Source organism: Coptis chinensis, chromosome 9 (assembly GCF_015680905.1).
Source record: "Coptis chinensis isolate HL-2020 chromosome 9, ASM1568090v1, whole genome shotgun sequence".
NCBI lineage: Eukaryota > Viridiplantae > Streptophyta > Magnoliopsida > Ranunculales > Ranunculaceae > Coptis > Coptis chinensis.
This window is the reverse complement of record NC_141464.1, coordinates 29,739,514-29,760,061: the sequence shown is the minus strand read 5'-3', so window position 1 is coordinate 29,760,061 and position 20,548 is coordinate 29,739,514. Positions and strand designations below refer to the sequence as shown.

Here is a 20,548-nt window from a genome sequence, read left to right as displayed (position 1 = left end):
CTGTAAGAACAAAGAAGTGTTGAGCACCCTGTAAACCTGCCAACATCAAGCTACAAGGGATGAGTGGAATACATGCACCAGCTAAGCACACCAATGAAATACAGACAAAGCATGTAGTCAACACTGTAAAGGTTCCCAGCTATGCTTTGAGGAATGAGGACCCAACAGAGTTACTGAGCACCAGCAGTCACAATACCACAGAAAACACATGCTTTCATAGCCTAAGAGCCACCTTTGAAGTTTTGTTCACCTCAACATATTCATTCAAAAGTATAACGCAGACGTGTTGATCTTTCTGGCTGCATACTAATGCCAGACAACAATCAAGACCAAAAATCCCACAGAAGGCCAGTTTGACACACAAGGTTTATTTCATGGACAATTATCATGACACGAAAAAGATTAGGTATGAACATACAAAGGGTAACTCCTGGAAATACATACAACAGCACTCACAAGACTAGTCCCATACTGTCATGCACTGTACCACAGAAAACGCCCGAGTCCGATGGGAATGCCAACAGGGTCCCGGTCAGCCAAAAGTCGTGGGTGGCGGTACTTTTAAACACAATAAGATAGAAGTTGAGATTCAACAATTCAACCAGACATAAAAAATATATATAAACCAAGGTCATAACATTCCGGAGGTGCCGACTAGCAAAGTAATAATAATAATAATAATAACAATAAGGTAAAACTTTTGAGTGATGATACCAGGCTTACCAATCAAATAATAATAATAATAATAATAACATTCCCAATAGCTTTATCGGATTTGGGATCCCATTGCTCCCTAGTTATATCCAAAGCAACCAACCATATATTATCCCAACCTCTATGCTAATGCTTCTAAAGAAGATGAGCCGACAATCCTCAGACAGAAATTTTCTAGATTACAAACTCAAAATGTGCTCTTTTCAATGTACACTTTGAAATCAACTAGCAGATAAGTACAATTTTGGAGACATATAGCATACAGCAAAGTTTAAGGGCATTTCAAGCAATAGCAAGAAGGAATAGATAATATAAATATATATGAAAAAATAAAAACAGGTATAAGAACATTGAACGAAAACAAAAGTAAATATTAACAAGATTTATTTAATAAAGATGTACGATAAAATATTCGTCATAGTACAAATGTAGCAATTACAAGAGCTTCCTTCACTCAAGGGGTGAAACCTCATCAACTTCTTCTGAAGAAAATTATTGTCCTCAACTGAAGCTTGAGAAAACAGTTGGAAGGGTGCACAGCGGTCAATCATCACCAATGCCTTGGATTGCCAACCCTAAGGCATATCCTAAGGGCACGTGCAACTGGGATTGCAGCTGCATTCCCTACTTGTGTGTACCTTCAAAGAAATATAAATCAAATATCAATATAAAACAATGGAAGCAATTAAGCTATGGTAAGATTGTACTCGGAAGCAAAAACAACATAACGATAAATATATTGTATTTGGTTGTATATTGTTCAAGTGTCACTATATATTAATTAAAAACAACGAGAAAATAACACATAAAGAATGCCACTCACATTGCTTTTATAGAAAAGCATAAACATCTACGGGTCTAAAGAAAACATAAACTAAAGAAAAGTAGAAAACAGATCCAAAAAGGTGTCTAGAAGCCAAGGCAGATAAATCCAGTAAACAGTATACCACTGCAGTTGCTGCTATCACGCAGGAATAAAGCACATCGACTGTGACTAAATTAAGCATCTAATGTATGCATCAAGAAGAGATACCAAATTCAAAAGCCAATGAATACCATGACCATGATTCCTGGAAATCAATGCAAGACAAACTTATGATAATTATACTTTCATTATTTCCACCCTCAACAATTTTCCTTCTAAAAAACAGGAAAAGAAAAAGTTCCGCTCCGTCTAGACTCCAATATTTGAAGAGGATTTCATCAAAAATTCACCAGTACAAATCAAATAAGTTTGACGACCAAAAACCTAACACATTGACTATACTATTTCATCTTTTCAACAATACATACAATCATTTGTTGTTCTATTGATATCTCGTGAGGTGAAGCCTATCATGTAACCCATCAAAGAAGCCCACGATAACTTGCTGATGAGTGACAAAAAGGAAGCCTCACCAATGCCTATGCATATGATGGGTTTGTTACTGAAAATGATTCATGCACAGTCTCCCCATTCTCAGTAAAGAGCCAATAATTGGAAGGAATAGAGTTCAATGATTTATCCCCCAAGCTAGGGATTCGAACAGTGGCAAGGTAGGTGGCTAGGCAGGTATTAAAGCCTACACACTAGAATTAAACACTGTTAATTATTTTTCTGGCAGACATGAAAAGGATTCAGGAATAACTTTAGGCAATTCTATGGTGTCTAAGTTATATTTTAAGGACGTGTAGGTTCAGAGTGTTGATCAGATCTAGGAATTTCTGAGCAACTAATCTAAGGTGAATTCTTTTCCTCTTGATAAAGTACTAGACAAACGAGTAGAGAATATTTCATCAGCGTACAACTAAGTACCAATAGAATAAATTTAGACATGCCTATGAGGGAGAAGAGTTAAACTGATCATATGAGAAGTTGTAACAAACCATAGAAATATATCTTTATTTTCAAAAGAAAAAAAATGAGTGTTGTTTTTTGTCGACCTGATAAACACTAATTAGGAAAGAATCAAGCAGAAAGGAAACTGAAAGGTGTCTACGAAGCCAGGGAAGATATCATTATACAAATACAACTGCAGTTGCTACTATCGTGCATGAATGAAGCACATCGAATGTGACTCAATGAAGCATCTATTGCATTAAGAACAGATACCAAATTCAAAAGCCAATGAATTCCATGATCATGATGCCTGGCTTTTGAACAATGCCAGTATACTACCTGTATAGAATAACATAAACTTCTACAGATCTAAAGAAAGCATACACTAAAAGAAACAGTACAATCACAAACATTCAGTCAAACGTCCAGTTTACAATTAATTATCTACCTTTCTTTAGTTGGGCCACAAAGTTGATAAAAATCTGGAAAACCCTGAAGACGTGCGTTTTCTCTGACTGTAAGCACTCTGTCCTGCTCTGGATGAAGAATGATCTATTGACAATGACTATTATTACAGATGCATATAAGAAATCACAATAAATACAACAAATATAACCTTAACAGCACAAATTATACCTGGTTATGTGGCTCGGCACGGTGACTACGATGGGAACAATTACATCCCACCACAAGCACTCGAAAGGCCTGCACATATTTGAACATTCTTAGGAAAAAATTAGAGAACAGATTTTAAGTAGTTAAAAGCACATGAGATCTCAGAAAACGGCACTCTTTGGAAAAACCATCCTTAAAGGTAACTGCATAATCAGGGACCTAAAACAAAGATATCGATTGGAAAAGTAAGAAATCAAAGCACAGTTGAGACATAAGAATGTAAATACTCAAAAAAGTATTTACCAAAGGTTTTCCTGAAGAGACTGTAGGTCTTTCAACAGAAGCATCAAAGTCAATCTGGTTATTACCATGGATAATTAAACCGCAAGATTAAGATCACGTAAAGTTTGCACCCTAACAAAACCAAATATATCATAGATGTCAAAAACATATAAATAAGGTTATCACCTGTAACGGTACTTATTCTTCAAACTGTTGATCGAGGAGGTGGTTCCAACGGAATTCTGTGAAATTCGTTTTCACGAGTAATGCCCACGTTTTTTGCTTGCATTTAGTAGCTTATTTTTCTCACATACTTTTATGAGGGTAGAAACTAGGAAGGCTCAAAAGAAACTATTAATTAACGGACTGTTTTCAACATACTGATGCTAAATCTGACAAGCTTTATTCATCTTAAGTTCTTAACGTCTAAATATCCAATAAAAGCATTCAAGTCTGTCATAGGTCTGTTGCAACAATCAAATTGTACATCATGAATTACAGTGACTACAATACCCTAATTGATATAGATCTTTCACTGGTCAGATTTACTGATAGTAATTTAGCCAATTCATTAACCAAGAAAGATATCTATATAAGTATTACAATAAATACCTTTCCTCTCCTTCCTTCATACACATTTGTGTCTGATCTTGAATGATGGGACCTTGATGATATTTCGAAGCTTGAATTTGGGTTGACGATGATTATAACAGCATCGGATCCAGCAAGAATTGCTCCTTCTCTTGTGCAGATTTTGAATATCTTGATACAGCACTGCAAATTTCATTCATGTTGAGTCCTTTAATATACAGATAGCACCATTCAACTCAGTCATAGATATAATAGAAACCAGTAGCTAAAATGTAAACTATCAATCTTACAACGTCCCGTTTGTGTCAAATATATAAAGGCAAACATTCGCTAAGCTGAAACTTGTCATTTGTTAGTATATACAAGAAGGAGGTTTAGGGCTGTGAACACTCAAGGAGGTTAATCTAGCCCTTCTCATGAAACTGGGATGGAATATACTAAATGGTGAAGATGAGTTTGCATTGTTTATGAAGAGAAAATTCTTCTCCAAAGAGGGTATTAAAATCAGATTTCACAAGCCGTCTTCAATTTGGAAAGGGATTGAGAACGCCTTGAAGGAGATAAATCCAAATGGAAGATCTATACAACAAATTTTTGGTCTATCCGAGTTTCAACTGAAGAACTACACAACTAAGTTGTTTCTAATTATTCAGGATGGGCATTGGAATATGACTAGTAGATTTAAAGACATGTTAGCAGCAAAAGGAGTGAATGTGCTGCTCTTGCCTAGCCCTAACTCAGAAGTTGTAGACGCATGAATATGGAATCCTGACCCTAGAGGAAAGTTTACTGTTAAGTCATGGCTTTTGTAAAGGATCAAGTCCCGTGGAAGGTTAGCACAAGATGGACCAGCTGTAAGAGGAAGTTTACATATCTCCTAGTTTCACATACTTGGAGAGAATCGAACTTTGCTGCAGATACAGCGGCAAAAAGAGGGACAATAGAGAGATGTTTCTGTAATCTATGATGGTCGACCTCCTTGGCTCTTTAATTTGGAGGTGCCGGACCAAAAGTACTTGAGATTTTTCTGATTTTGGTTAGATGTGTATGAGCTTACACAGTCTGACACACTTGTATTTTCTTTTTCTTTTTCTTTCTTCCTTTTTTAAAAAATCAATATATTCTTCTGACCAAGCAAAAAAAAAACCCCAACGGTCATCTGAGATCATGACTCTCAGATTCCATGCTTCAGTCAACACCCATACAACTGAAATGTAACTCTTTACTTTACTGCACTGGTACTCCAAAATAGAAGCCATTACACTGTTAGGCTTACCATTTTTTTTAACAATTAAATAAAATACGTTGTCCCTGGTATCCCAATTTGACTTATTATCATTACTACAAATACAGAGGTACACCATCTGGTATGACATGCCAAGACAACAAAGAAGCCAGAGTATATGCATACCATTCAGTACTCCAGCATCAGATCAATTGAAACAGTAAGGTTATCGGGAGTAGAAACATCGCCAGACATTTTCTTCAGAAGCTAAGAATCCATGAAAGCCTACAACCAATGTGTCCAGATAAGATGCATTCTCTCTTCAATTCCTGAAAATTACCCTGTACAACCTATTTAACTTTCAAATCACTCTTTATGTGACAAGAATTGAAAATTACCATTAGCACCATTAGGAATTTTCTGAAAATCATCGATTCCAAGAGCTATTTGTGTTGAATTGAATGTACAATGATCAACAAACTATTTAAGAATTTCCTAGCTTGTGCAGCTGCTTAAATATTAAATATTAAATGCAATACTACAAGCACAGTTAGAAGGGGAAAGAGAGAGAGAAAGAGATTATTAAAGTCGTGTTAGTAAACCTTGTACTGATTTCAATTGATACATTCATATGCACGATAGACCAATACTAAGAGAGAAGCAGAGAACTAAGAGAGAAGTTTCGAAAGAATTGTACTTTGAGCGCAAGTCCTTCCAAGATTGAACTTCCACAATAAATTCACATACACATGCCAAATTCTTTGATAGAGTTCAAATTCTCTGACACATACTAAATTCACATACACATGCCAAATTCTCTGACAGAGTTCAAATACACATACAAAATCCTTCCAAGATTTATACATACTAAATTCAAACTACTAACCAAATACACACATCAATTTCCCGAAGATACAGTTCCAAAACCCGAAGTCTAGCAAAAAGAAAATGATGGTTACCTCCATAGCAACATCATTCAAAGCAGAAGCTACATCCAAAGCAACTTAGGATAACTCATCATCGACAACGCCACACGACATCCAAAGTAACTTAAGCCAATAACACCTTAACCAGCCACTTGATAATACACAAAACCGCTAAGAGAAGATAGACCAACAACAACTTAAATATTAACATTCCGATTGAGTGAATTTCCGAATCAGTCGTTATCCTCCTTGTGCAAATAGAAGCTCGACTCTCAGTTGGGGAAAATGTGGGAGCTCGACTCTCATTTATATTCAACGACGATGAGCTTCCACAATTATTTTCTTCATCCGCCCACTTAAAATACCTACATTTCTTATCCTTAGGCAAACGTTTGTCATTTTTTTCGCAAACATAGAAAGATCGTCCAGGATTCATTTGGGTATTTGAGACTCTATTAAGAACTGAGCTTCCATAATAAGGGCACCTCATTTATAGATCGAATTTCACTGTATAAAGAAAAAATTAAAAAATATCAAAATATGCAAATGTAAAATCACATGAATATGTAATAACTATGGAACCCTAAAACAATAACATTAAAAAACAAATGAACAAACAAAAGTTAAATAGAATATGCTAGTTCAAAACTTTAACAGAGTTCACCGAATATGCTAGTTCAACGAACTCTGACAGAGTTCACCAAATATACTAGTTCAAAACTCAATGAGTTCACCGAATATCTATTTCATCAACTCGTGAGTTCACCGAATATGCTAATTCACCGAACTCGACGAGTTCACGTTAACTCGTGCAAATAGAATTCAAAACTTCGACGAGTTCACGAAATTGTCGCCCGTCTTTAAACGAGGGTATCAATCATAACTATAATCATAGCAACCTAAATTAAATCAAAATTCAAGTTTTTATGGTATAATGACAATCCAAGTGTCAATTAAAATGTTCCAATAAGCAAGCACCATAACTAAAAGTGCACTATAGTAATTAAATATCTATCAATTCTATCCACAAAAAGACAGTCAAAAGAAGTTTAAATTTGAATTGATGCAACTGGTAGTTGAATTGCCAAATGATACCGCCCCTTCTGAAAACTGGCTTCTCGGTGTAATTGAGATGTAACAATGCTCCAAAAAGCAAAGCAAGGTTGGTTGTTTTGTTGGAACTATCCCATTTGCCTTGGACTTTGGTTTTGCATGTAAAGGTGCGAATTGCCGAACTTCGTGATTCAATAGTGTATTTTCATTCTAATTAGTTGAAACACGCATCTAAGAACGAGAAACTAATCTTTCTCATGCTCGTTAAAATTGGAAAAAGAAGGTTCCCTTGATTCCCATCCCCAATGTAAGACTGTTCGCCGGCTGCCGAACCCTTCAATCCCACGAGATATTTTCTGAGATCGATCCCTCTCTTCTTTTTTTTGTAGATCTATTTTTTTTTTTTTTTTTGAGAAGATGAGTCGTAAAAGACGTTTTTACCCCCACTTGATTGGTTGAAATTTGGAGTGTTAGATCATCAGATCTTGAGGTAAGATCGGACGGGTGAGGAGAAGTGTGAGATTAGAGTGGCACTCTATATATATATATTATAGAAATTGAAAAAAGGTCCTCACAATCGTCGGGTTAAGAAGTTGATAGAAGTAAAAGAAACCGGCTTAATTACTACTACAACCATAGTTCTTTCATCATCCTCGATCTTTTCAATTCTAACTCAACTAACATGGACAGAAAAGAAGTTAGATTAAGTTGATAGTTTTTATTCAGTCTAACAGCTTTTCATTTGCACTAACAATTCATTTGTCCTCTTTAAAGATATCTAAATAACTATGCTATAAGCTCCGGAGCTGAAAACATCTAACTATCCAAGACCCTCTTGTACCTATATCAGCTCGTATAACTGGGTTGTTAATGGTGTCTAACTTAACATGGGGAAAAAGAGGCAAATAAAAGCATTTGAGTGTCACTAAAATATGGCGGAACATAAATATTATAACTAATGCAGTATACCAGATATTGATTTTCATGCATTTATGAATTGAAAAAAGGACTGAAATCAACTTATGTCAATCTTTAAATTCCTACTTGGAGTTGCATAGCCAATAGATCCCTTTACCCTATTGAGGTACTTTGATTGTCATGCAAGTTCTCTATCGATCCCGAAAAGAAGTTTTGCTAAACCAAAATCACCAACATGGGCTACCATATCATTATCAAGAAGCACATTACTTGGCTTTAGATCGATGAATAACCAAAGCGTGGCACTCGTGATGAAAATAGCTAAGCGAAGAAGCAACATCAATGGCGACATTTAGTCTTTGAAGTAGGTTCAAATTCGATTCTTCATCTTGTTCACTGATCTCTGGATGCAACCACTTCTCTAGACTTCCATTTGGCATGAACTCAAAGACTAGTGCTTTGAATTCATTTCCTTCATAATCCATACTAGAGCAAGAAGTTAGAATCTTAACAAGATTTCGATGGAGGATATTACTTAGCGATTCACACTCTGCCGTGAAACTCTTTGAAGCTCCTTTCAATTGAAGTTTGAAGACCTTAACAGCAACAACGGTTTCATATTGGTTGAGCATTCCCTTATACACGGTGCCAAAACCACCTGAACCAACAAAATTAGTCGGAGAAAATCCACCAGTCGCTTGAGAAAGATCTCCATAAGAAACCTTAACATGCTGCTCACTGAATGATTGCAAAGAAGTCATTTTAAGTTTACTTTTTCTTCTCAAGTAAAATATTAGAGAACATGATGCCAAAAGAATAAACATGACCACACTGATCATAATTGCTATTTTGGACAGATCGGACCTTCCTTGCTTTTTTTCATCTTGCTTTTCAGATTTGTTAACTTCGGCATGGTGGCAATTGCAGTTCATGTATACCCCACAAAGATCGGCATTTCCAACAACTGAAAAATTACCGCAATTTTAAAATTCCTTTCATCGGTACCTCACCTTCAAATTTATTGAAGGATAGATTCAAATTTGGAGATACGGAAAGTCCTCCCAATATTTTGGAATTTCACGTAACAGATTGTTGCTTGATAGATCTAACTCTTGGACATTCTCTAAAGAGCTCCAAGATTGAGGAACTATCCCTTCAAACAAATTATCATGCAAGTATAACTTTTATTGACTCTCACACCCACTTTAAGAGTACTAGGCAATAAACCAAATAACTTATTTCGCATCGAATCCATTGTACCAAGATTTTTAAGTTTTCCTATTAGTAAGGGTAGGGAACCGGTGAAGGAGTCGAGAGAGAAGAAAAGTTGAAAAGAGAGGAAGTATTAAAGATCTCTTTAGGTAGGGTACCATTTAGATTATTTTGTTCTAGATCCGGTTGTAGCAATTGGCTAAGAGCACCAAGACCCGGAAGGAATGTTTCCTTCGGTCATTTCCTTCCCAAATACAATTCATTCAATTTAGTATTGTTTGCTAGAAGATGGGATCCGTCCGGACAATTTGTTTTTCAGACAGAGCTAATCCTCAGTAAACTACGGAGTTTTTCAACGAGAAGATGGAATACTACCGTAAAAGTTATTAGAGTCGAGACCTAATACAAACAAATTGACGGGTTCCCAATCCCTTTCGGGATAATTCAGATATATGATTGCCTCCTAGATACAACTTCTCCATTTGGTTGGAGAGATTGGTAATTAAGTTGGGGAAAACACCTCCAAAAATTGTTTTGGTCCAAGGCCAATGACTTTAGATTACTAGAGTTGGTCAAATAAGTGATAAAACTCAAATCATGAGCTTCTCCTGTTCCTAGACAATTTCTTTTTCAAAACTTATAGTTTCGATAGTTTGAGTGATTGTTTGTTGAAATAGCAAAGTTTAGAAGTTTAGAAGCATTAGCTAATGAAGCTGGGAGTTGTCCAGAAAGTTGATTTCCACTCCCAAAGAAATCAACAAGATTAGGAAGGGTGATGCCCATGTCTTGTGGAAGACTACCTCTAAATTGGTTAATGGCAATTTGTAATCTATTCAGAGGGGATGAGATGTTGAAAATTGATAAAGGGACCTCACTAGACAGCCTATTAACTGCAACATCGGTATATTAAGCTTGCGGTGTACTAAAGTTGGGTGGAATATTTCCAACCAATTTTTCTCGTGTATAGAAGCTTTGAAACGAAAAGATTACCTAAAGAAGGGGGTAGCACTCTGTCAGATTGTTTTTTCAATAACCAACAATACAAGCTTTGACAATGAGCCAAGCTTTGCGGAATATTTCCGACAATTTGTTCCAACTTAAATCAATGGACTGAGTTATATTATTTGGAATTTCTCCTTGGAAAGTGTTATCCCACAGATTGAGTTGTTCAAGGCGAAACAACCGACCGGTTTCTTGTGGGGATCTCACCGTAAAAGTTTATTATATTTGTAGGTTGATGACCCTAAGGAAACTGAGGTTTCCAATATGAGGCGACATCGATCCAACCAAACTCTGGCTGGGCAGATTCAAAATTACAACTCTTTGATGACGCTTGCCGCATGTAATGCCTTGCCACTGCAGAAATGAAAAGATTGCTTAAACCTTCAATTCCATCTCTAATGGCCATTAGACACTGGAGATCTGTCTCATTTCCTAAGGTGGCCGCAGAAGGTTTTGTTTGTGACAATTGGTTAAAGAGTAGGAAGATGATGTAAAAGTTGAGTAATTGGAAATCATCTTTGCTAATTCAGTAGGAAGAACATGTAAGCGTTTAGGAGCGGACTTCAAATTTGGTCTTGCCACTCTGTCTATCTCTTTAGATAATGACCCATTTTGCGGCTAATGAATCATTCCCAAAAAGTCAAAAGCTGTCAACAAGCTGCTTTTAAATTTAGTAGGTGTTGGCGTGAGATGTTATGAGTTTAGTATAATAAGGGGTGTTTGGATCCTATTTATAATTTATAATTTTGTGTTGGTTTTTTTTTTTGATAATAATTTTTGTGTTGCAACTTTTCAATTTTTAATTGAAATTTATATTTTATTTTTATAGAAACACAAAAAATGAAAGATTTGTGGAGAAAAAAATTGAATGATTTGTAGAGAGAACAAAATAAAAATTTGGTTAGATTGTAGGGTCTTTTGCATTTTGGTCCTACTATTAATAGCAAAATTAGGATTTGGTCCACAATTAATCGTTTATTGTAGTTTGGTCCCAAATTGTGAGAGGTCCGTCTATACTTTCTTAATACCCAAATTACCCCTTTAACGCAGTATTGCACATGAAACTAATCAACGGTCATGTTTTGATCATATATCAACTTCTTCATTTTAGATTGATGGCTCATGTTCGCCCACGAGTGCTCGAGATGACCGTAGATTAGTTACGCGTGTCTAAATCTTGGTCATTGATCTTTTAGCGGGAATTGACAGCCCTAACCACTCTCTCACCTCACTTCAGACAGAAACTATCACTCTTTGTCTCTCTCTCTCTTGCTTATCTTCAAAGAATTAGGGTTGATAATCTAAGGTTTTAAGTTAAAAGGTTGGAGAAGTAAACTTAAACCATCATCATCTTGCATTAGTTCAGTAAAATGGTTTAGAGAGTGAGAAGGTGGAGGTGGAGCAGACTTGAAGTGAAAGATGATAGTTTGAAGAACGAAGTACTGAAGTAGTTGAAGATCGATCTGTTTGAATACGAAAAGGAGTTGCTTTGCTGGTATATTTCATCGGCTCCCTTTCTGCCATGCTTGATTCCTTACTATTTTTTGAATGTTTGTACTTTATTCGTTTTTTGCATGTACTTTCAAATTTGAAATTCAAATATTGGACCAAACCCTAAATTTTAATTAAAAATTGTGATCAAATCCTAATTTTTAATTAAAAATTGGGGTTTTTTAATTTGTTTTAATGAAATACCCATGAAATAAATGTTCAACTGAACTTTTGTTTGTGTTCAGTTTGTATTGAATTGTCTTGACCCAACCATGCATGCGTACCCTAATTGTTGTTATCTAATTTTTGTTCAATGTTGAAAATCACTTGTCTCACACAGATGGGAAAAAGTAATGCTAAGGGTAATGGTAAGATTAGTAATGTTGGAGAATCTCCACATCATAGGAGAGGTAAGGATTATCAAGACATTTAATGTGTCGCGTGAAGGTTTGGGTATAACAATTTGCTCTCTAAAGGGATTCCAAGGGTTTATAACAATTGCTCTAAGGATGAAATGGATAAGCATAGGGATTATCTTATATTTGTTTGAATGGAAAGACAAATTTAATGTAGGCTAGGACTACCATGTTCATTTCGAAAAAGAAGATGAAGAGGAGGAGTTAATGAAGGTTGGTTTGGGTATAAAGGCTAAAATTGGTAAGGGTCTAAGGCAAAAGAAGGGATGAGGTTATGGCTGCTAGAGCTTATGTTTCATTTGATGTTGTCTATGTTTATATTTGTTTTATGTTCATCAAATGACTTGATGTAATCAAATGAAAGTTCATGTTATGTTGTTTCATGTTCAATGAAGTTCAATCAAATGACTTGATGTAATCAAATGAATGTTTCATGTTATGTTGTTTCATGTTCAATGAAGTCTATGTTTATGTTTGTTATTCAATCAAGTTTATCATGTGTTTAATGAAATGAATACTTGAATGAATGTTGGTACCCATATTTATGTTTCTTATTTTGTTATTTTATATATATATATATATATATATATATATACGGTTTGTCTCGGTTTGTCTAGAGTGCCACTCTTATAGTGACACTCTTATCTCACTCTTCTCTTGAGCCGTCGGATCTCGCCCTCAAGATCTGAAGATCTCAATAAGGGTAAAAACGTATTTTCCTCATCATCTTCTCAAAAAAAGAAAAAAAAACCGATCTAACAAAAAAAAAAGAGGGATCGACTTTATCAGTACCCAATTCCATCACCATTAACAACCACCTAAAAAACAGATCTAGTAAAAAAAAAAGAGGGATCGACTTTATCAGTACCCAATTCCATCGCCATTAACAACCACCTAAAAAAACAGATCTAGCAAAAAAAAAACAGATCGACTATAGTAATTACATATTTCCATCGCCATTAACGACCACCTGAGCTCTCTAAACTTCACTCTCTCTCGAGTTCCAATTAAGGTATGCTTCCATTAACACATTTTATTCTCTACTTTGGCGATGGAAATCGTATTTGTATAAATTGGTTAGTTACTTGATGTACATTGTATCAATTGGTTCAGAAAAAAGTGCATTGTATCTTGTAGTATTTTAGTCCTTGTAAACTTGTAAGTCATTTCGGACTTGTGCATTTTGAGGATTTGGAGTAACCATTTTTTTTTACGTATGAGTATACTAAGCGGATAGATGATTTTGGCCAGTATTTGTCCATCAAACTGCAATAGTGAAAATCCGTAGTAGTAAGTAATAACTAAGATTTTGAGGAACATTAGCAGCCGATGAGGAAAAGAAACTGCAGCCAATCTACCTATATGCTTATATGGTAGCAAATTGGCACATTTGATTGGTGCCTAAGCGATAAAGCAAACAACATGGTAGAGGTACCCTTAGAGTTGATTCCTCTTCTAGGCGGTTTCGTGTATGCAACCTGGGGTTCTAAAAAGTAGAACCATATATACAATTCGAGTCTGAGTGTCGGACCATTGGATCCACTATGTTCAAGAGAGACATACGCTTGCTTTGGGCAACCACCAAAGTTAATAGAGCGACAACCAACATAAGCATGATAACTTTCGTTCATCATATATCTATCTTTGGGAAAACCTTTTATGCTATGCAATCAAAATCCTAAATTGCCGAAAAAATATTCTTCATGCCGTGATTACGTCAGAGTTTTGAACTCGCTGAAGGAGTTCGATAAAGTAGCATATTCGGTGAACTCTGTGGGAGTTTTGAACTTCTGTCGAGTTCGGTGAACTCTCTATCGAGTTTTGAACTTTCTCGAGTTAGGTGAACTAGCATATTGGTGAACTCGCCGAGTTTTGAATTCTATCGAGTTTTGAACTCTGTCGAGTTGAACTCTTCGAGTTTTGAACTCTTTCGAGTTTTGAACTTCTGTCGAGTTCGATGAACTAGCATATTAGGTGAACTCTGCCCGAGTTTTGAACTCTTTCGAGTTTTGAACTTCTGTCGAGTTGGTGAACTAGCATATTCGGTGAACTTTGTCGAGTTTTGAATTTATCGAGTTTTGAACTTCGTCGGAGTTGATGAACTAGCATATTCGGTGAACTCGTCGAGTTTTGAACTCTTTTCGAGTTTTGAACTCTGTCGAGTTCGGTGAACTAGCATATTCGGTGAACTCTATTCACGAACTTCTGTCGAGTTTTGAATTCTATCGAGTTTTGAACTCTGTCGAGGAGTTCGTGAACTCTTCGAGTTTTGAACTCTATCGAGTTGATGAACTCTATCGAGTTTTGAACTTCTGCCCGAGTTGATGAACTAGCATATTGATGAACTCTGTCGAAGTTTTGAATTCTATCAGAGTTTTGAACTCTGTCAGAGTTCACCGAACTCTATCAGAGTTTTGAACTCTATCAGAGTTCGGTGACAAACACATATTCGGTGAACTCTGTTAGAGTTTGGTGAACTCTATCAGAGTTCGGTGAAGTAGCATATTCGGTGAACTCTGTCATAGTTTTGATGTTTAAGTTATTTACACTGTTTATGTACATTGGGATTTTTGACTGTTTAAGTTATTTATATTTTTAATTTTTTTGATTTATAGAAATGGAGACAGAGACATCAATGTTATGTTTATCCAAGTTCAAAATAAATAAATCATTAAATCAAACAATGAAGTTATGAACTTATTGTCTCTCCTGTTGATATCACTAGATTTTTATTTGAAGCCATATCGACTGGAGTACTGCTTGCTTGATTCAAAATAAATATATAGCTCTGTTTCAGGTAACTGTTCTATCTTTCTATCTTTTTTTTTTATATATATAATGTTATGTTTGATTCAATTCTTTTGAATTCGAGACACCCATTTTGTACTTTCCCTGTTGATATCACCCATTCTGTTGATATCACCCATTCTTAAAATGAAGTTAAGAATGCATGAAAACCAAAATAAAGTTGAACCTAGCTAGTGGTCATCCATCTAACACAAGTTTCACAAGATTTCGAGTATAACAAAATTTATATTTTCGCAAAAGTATAGCAGATATATATATATATCGTTCGTAAGATCCACATCAAATGATATCGAAGTTTTGCATTCACCAATTTCGGGGAAGGATAAATCAGTTGATAATCAGAGAAGTGAAGTTAGACAAGCTCTTTGTGACACCATTTAGAATGGTGTAATAGGAAGTAAATACAAGCACAAACTAAGAGAAAACAAAGAACTTCGCCTGCCTATGGAAATCCACCAAAGGGATAAGAGTTGTGTTACTAGAACTCACCACTCTATGGAATCCACCAAAGAGATAAGAGTTGTTTCACCAAGAAGAACCACTTCTTCTCAATAAAAGTCCTATATCTTCATTCAAATACTGCTCTACTTCCATTACAAGTCTTAGAGAATTTATAGCTAAATACAAACTTCGGATGCGAAGAGACAAGCATTAAAACTATTCCTGATTTTCTTCTAAGTTCAAAGTCAAACTTGAATATGAACAAGACGTTTCTCCATACATAACACACACCACTAGAAAGCTCATGAAGTCTAGTTTCCAACCAAATTTACGGTTCGCAAAACAAAGGTTTCTAGAGAAAGTTATGATCATTTTGTCGTATGTTGTCAAACTGGACTGCCAATCCAAATTAGACTTATTTGGGCTATATCTTGGGCGTTCGATTGAATGTTTCATCATCACTTTGGCTTATCGCGAGGAGTCAATCCTGCTACTTGAAGTACTTCCTTCGAGGAGCGGTGAATAAGGCTAGGTACTCACGAAAGTACAACAAACCCTTATGTGAACTAATGACCAATTCATTATCCCGAATCAAGCCAAAGCGTCGTGCTTTATATACAACCAATATACTTAGATGCTTATTGTGTTTTAGGTTAACCCGATCGGCACCAATACATAGTAAATCGAACACTTCAACGTCGGATAAACTCTCAAAGGTAACTAATCGAAGTTACTACTCTTCAAATTCTCATCGATTACTAGTTTATGGTACCGATCTCGGTCAACTAAATTAAATCTTTAAGTTGTACAAAGTCACAAACCTTATTCGAAATATTTCTCAAAAGCTAACCGAATCAAAGTCTAAATCTTCCAACAAAGATGTGATCAAGAGAAATGTAGAAACAATACCAAATTCAACATAGAGTTCATACGGATCGATCAAAGGTGAAAAGATGACAAGACACCACTTGAGCACTAATTGACATCACATATATTATTTATTTGGGATATTTTTCAGTAATGTAGGGTAGCATTCTAGCAAAGCCTTGACGATTATAGGCTGGCATTCATGGCAAAAGGAAGGATATCATAGAACAACATCCTTTTCACACACCAAATGTAAACACTCATTCTTTTATGTTAGTACATTATTACTAAAAAAGCGTTTGTTAAGCAAAGTAGATTTAGGTAACTCACACATAGAGAACAAGAGAAATCCAATAGCAGATCCAACTAAGCAAACACCCCAAAATCTTATCCACACAATACAATCTTGATACATAATATCCCACTATTTAGCAACAAAGTGCAGAAAATTGAGTTTTCAAAGTAGCTAAATACACTAATTAATAGAAGAGTTATTCGTTTCCTTTTTCTCTTTTGTGTGTGTATGTGTATCACTAGATTTTTATTTGAGGCCATATCGACTGGAGTACTGCTTGCTTGATTCAAAATAAATATATAGCTCTGTTTCAGGTAACTATTCTATCTTTCTATCTTTTTTTTTTTTTATATATATAATGTTATGTTTAATTCAATTCTTTTGAATTCTAGACACCCATTTTGTACTTTCCCTGTTGATATCACCCATTCTTAAAATGAAGTTAAGAATGCATGAAAACCAAAATAAAGCTTAACCTAGCTAGTGGTCATCCATCTAACACAAGTTTCACAAGATTTCGAGTATAACAAAATTTATATTTTAAGAAAGTATAAGCGGATATATATAGATCGTTAAAGTAAGATCCACATCCATCCCATAATCCTTTCTGAGGTGCTCATAGTCTCCATTAAGTTATAGGGCTTTCATGTTGCACTTTCCTCGGGGAACTTTGTTAGTAGTGTTCCAGTCACACTTCACAAGAAAGGATGTAATGTGGGCCGGAGGCGGTTTGTCACAAACCAAGTAACATCTAATTTCTGATTATTAAGAAAAATATAATAAACAATGATATGCGGAGCTTCAATTGACTCTTACTTTTGCTCTCACTTATCTAAAGTTCTGAACTAGTTATGTTACTGGTGGTTGAACTCTATGAAAGTCGTTAATGATTGGAATATGGAAGATGCCAAGATGGTATCTTTTATTATAGAATCCATGTCATCCAATCTGTTCTTTTATTATAAGAAATATATATAATATAAGTACAAATAATTCTTATAGAATTCATGTTAATAGTACTGACACCTTTCAGGTCAAAACAAGGTAAGTAATAAGTTTTTGCTACGACGATCTCCACGAGACCACGATGTGTAGATCATCCTCACCAAAAGTCATGAGTAACTCTATGATGTTGAGCTTCATATAAGTGTTCCTTTGATTTATTAGCTTACACATCCTTTGGAACAACATCAATAGCAAAACAGTACATACTCATGTATACTAAATTCTTGATAAAATTTACCCAAAATAATAAAAATAAAAATAATGTATCTTGATAAATCAATTTAGTTTTTGAGTTAGAGACTTAAGATCAGTATCGACGGTTGTTCCCCTTTGATTAGGGGTGGTCATCAAGTCGGCGAGAGCATTGGCATGCTCATATTAAACTCGTGAGTTTCGAAGTCGAGTTCGAGCGAGGTCAAACTCGATGTCGAGCTCCACTTTGTGCTCAAACTCGACTTCGATTTGAATTATAATTAGCTCGAGCTCGACTCGACTTCGTTTTACAAAGCGAGCTCGAGTGAAGCTTCGACTTTCGAGCTTCGAGACTTCGTAGGTCATGAGCTTGCATCTGGAAACGATGGCATATATACTCAAAATTGTTGAATAAACCCCATTTTTGTATGATTTAAGTACAAAAATTCCAAAAACGTAACCAAGGTCTGATTCTAAGTCACGGTTAGAACCGGTGCTTACACCGGCGGTTGTCGTTGCCTTTAAAGTTACAAACTACAAGTAAAGAGAGTCCCCGAGGGAACTTGATGAGGATTATATTCGCTTTTAGCCGGGTCTTGCGACATACCCGGCAAGCGGGGATGAAAACAAAAGAGGGAAAGAGTTGTCTTTTTCGATTGAAAGCCAAGCCTTAGTAAAATAGTATGTGATTTTATCTCAACCTCGATCTCTATAGTTACTCATCACACTACAAAGACCAATCTCTTGTTACTAATATTCGTAATCCGGGGACCACATCATTTATGTGCGGCTCGGCCAAGAAGGGTACTACCTCTCACAACATCCCTCGCGAGGGGTAGGTGGTAGTTTGGCTTAGCCTTACCCCCAACCATTGCCGAACTTATATCTAATTTAGGCGAGGGGCGGGTAGGTGCAGAAAGTCGTCTTTTCGGGGACATGCTTTGTTGAAGACATCTCTATACCCATTCGGGGAGTGAAGGGCCTAGTAGGCTCCTCCTTGGAGAGATAAATCTTGATTGAGATAGGTAGCGGGTTCTTGTAGAATTGGTTGGGTTTTCGGCGGCAGCGGCGTTAAAGGTATATTACTTAGTAACGGCAAGTGGCATTCTCCCTTCTTTCATATAGCCTACTTGGACTAGATAAACATATGCCTCTCGACCTAGGCTGGGCATTTGTCCTTAAGTCCTTCGGGGAGGCCGGTTGTTCGTGTTGGAGAGAGCTTCGACCGTCGCCATGCTTCTCGAAATAACGCGCCTATTTACCGTCGTTTATGTTATCTAGAATCGAGATTCGCTTTAACATTTATCACTTTCGCCGAGTCGGGGGTAGACAAATGTTCTATCCATCCGATTTTTGTCTGCAATGACCAAGTATAGTCCCATTCGAATTAAGAGGAATGGCGATGTTGGCCGACCCTATTTCTTATCTTGTCTTGGAAGGTCATTTTGCTCGGCAGATGGAAGTTTCCAAGAGTTTACGTTCACCATGGCGGAGTGATCCTCTTCCTATTGATCAAAAGCGCCACGCTGGTTTAGAATTCTATTCTAAGGGCACCCCGGCATCTCAAGTGATTAGGCAGGCTTTCAAAGAAATAACCGGAACTTCGCCCTTGGGCTTTCAAAGTTGGTTTATTGATGCTTGATGACATACCTTGATTGCTAGCGCAGTATTCCACAAAGCTTTAAAGGCTTTGAAAAAGTCCCCCCCTTAATAAAAAGCTTATGGCCTAAGAAATTCTTTTAAGTTTAGATGTTGTAAAACTTCAACTCACTGCCGTACAAACTAAAAGAGGTTACCCGACTTGCTAGTTTTCGAATCACGATGTCTTATATTGTCTTTCTCTTTGCCGCGTCGACTATTTTCGCTTTTACAAATGTGCTTCTTTTTTCGATGTTCATTATCTCCATGGCGGCTTTAAAGTTTTACATGAGTCGTTCTGCCAAAGTTTTCCTAGTCGATTTAGCATGCTTGAATTAGATTGGGTTTTGTTAGTGTGTGTGGAGGGATTTAATAGAGGATTATAGTTTGCCTAGATACATGCACACCTTAGATATAGATTGGCATGCACGCCTTATTTCGTTCTTTGTTTTTCACGTTGGTATTGCAACAATTTGAATTAGTTGAATGTCTTATTTTTAACTCCTATTTATTTTGTAGCAATGCCCGAACAAAGAATCACGAATGTGAAGAATGCAGCAAAAAAGTGTTTTTCCACAAGGTGCTAAGAAGTTGTTAGGTGGGGGGAGTAGTAGTTGGATTCGCGATGAGGAACCGAGAAAAAGAAGAAGGAGAACAACCGCCGGCATCAGTTCGTAGAGGGATCGGAAAGCGGATGATCCTAGTAATGTTGTAAGTGGTGTAGAGTTAGAAATCAAAAAAAGAAGAAAGGGGCAGTTAATTGATGTAGATGTAGATGTAGATTTAGATTTAGATTTAGATGTAGATGTACATGTACATGTACATGTACATGTAGATGACAATGGCGTAAATATGGATCATTGGGATGAGTGTAGTTCTAAGTCATGCTGATAGTGAAGAAGAGGTGTTGATGATGCGAAGAAGAGACCCGACGAGGAGGAAGAGGAGGGCGGAGGGCGGAGGAGGAGGAGGATGGCCGAAGTCCATGTACTGTACCTCCGGTGAATATTGTGAGAAAGTCTAAACAATGACTTGGAG

At 36.3% G+C, this 20,548-nt stretch overlaps 1 protein-coding gene and 1 pseudogene across 6 annotated transcripts; both read right to left on the bottom strand.

Annotated features, from left to right (window-relative positions):
* Nucleotides 1-1,081: 1,081 nt before the first annotated feature.
* Nucleotides 1,082-5,918, bottom strand: LOC147475498 (uncharacterized). Of its 6 annotated transcripts, none has more exons than XR_015207336.1 (8): nt 5,645-5,794; nt 5,433-5,575; nt 4,043-4,204; nt 3,617-3,761; nt 3,452-3,505; nt 3,170-3,367; nt 2,982-3,085; nt 1,082-1,352 (listed from the first exon to the last, which is right to left on the bottom strand). XR_015207336.1 is itself a non-coding variant. In XM_086581861.1 (8 exons), exons 5-8 carry the CDS (start codon nt 3,493-3,495, stop codon nt 1,339-1,341), a joined length of 231 nt encoding a protein of 76 aa, XP_086437987.1. In that variant the 5' UTR covers nt 3,496-3,505; nt 3,617-3,761; nt 4,043-4,204; nt 5,433-5,575; nt 5,645-5,795; the 3' UTR covers nt 1,082-1,338. The 6 variants fall into 6 exon arrangements, 3 of the variants coding, with proteins under 3 accessions (XP_086437987.1, XP_086437986.1, XP_086437985.1); XM_086581861.1 differs by having other exon boundaries at nt 3,170-3,238; nt 5,645-5,795; XR_015207335.1 differs by having other exon boundaries at nt 3,617-4,204; nt 5,645-5,795.
* A 2,491-nt stretch (nt 5,919-8,409) lies between these two features.
* LOC147475497 (putative LRR receptor-like serine/threonine-protein kinase At3g47570 pseudogene) lies at nt 8,410-8,904 on the bottom strand (annotated as a pseudogene).
* Nucleotides 8,905-20,548: the final 11,644 nt, after the last annotated feature.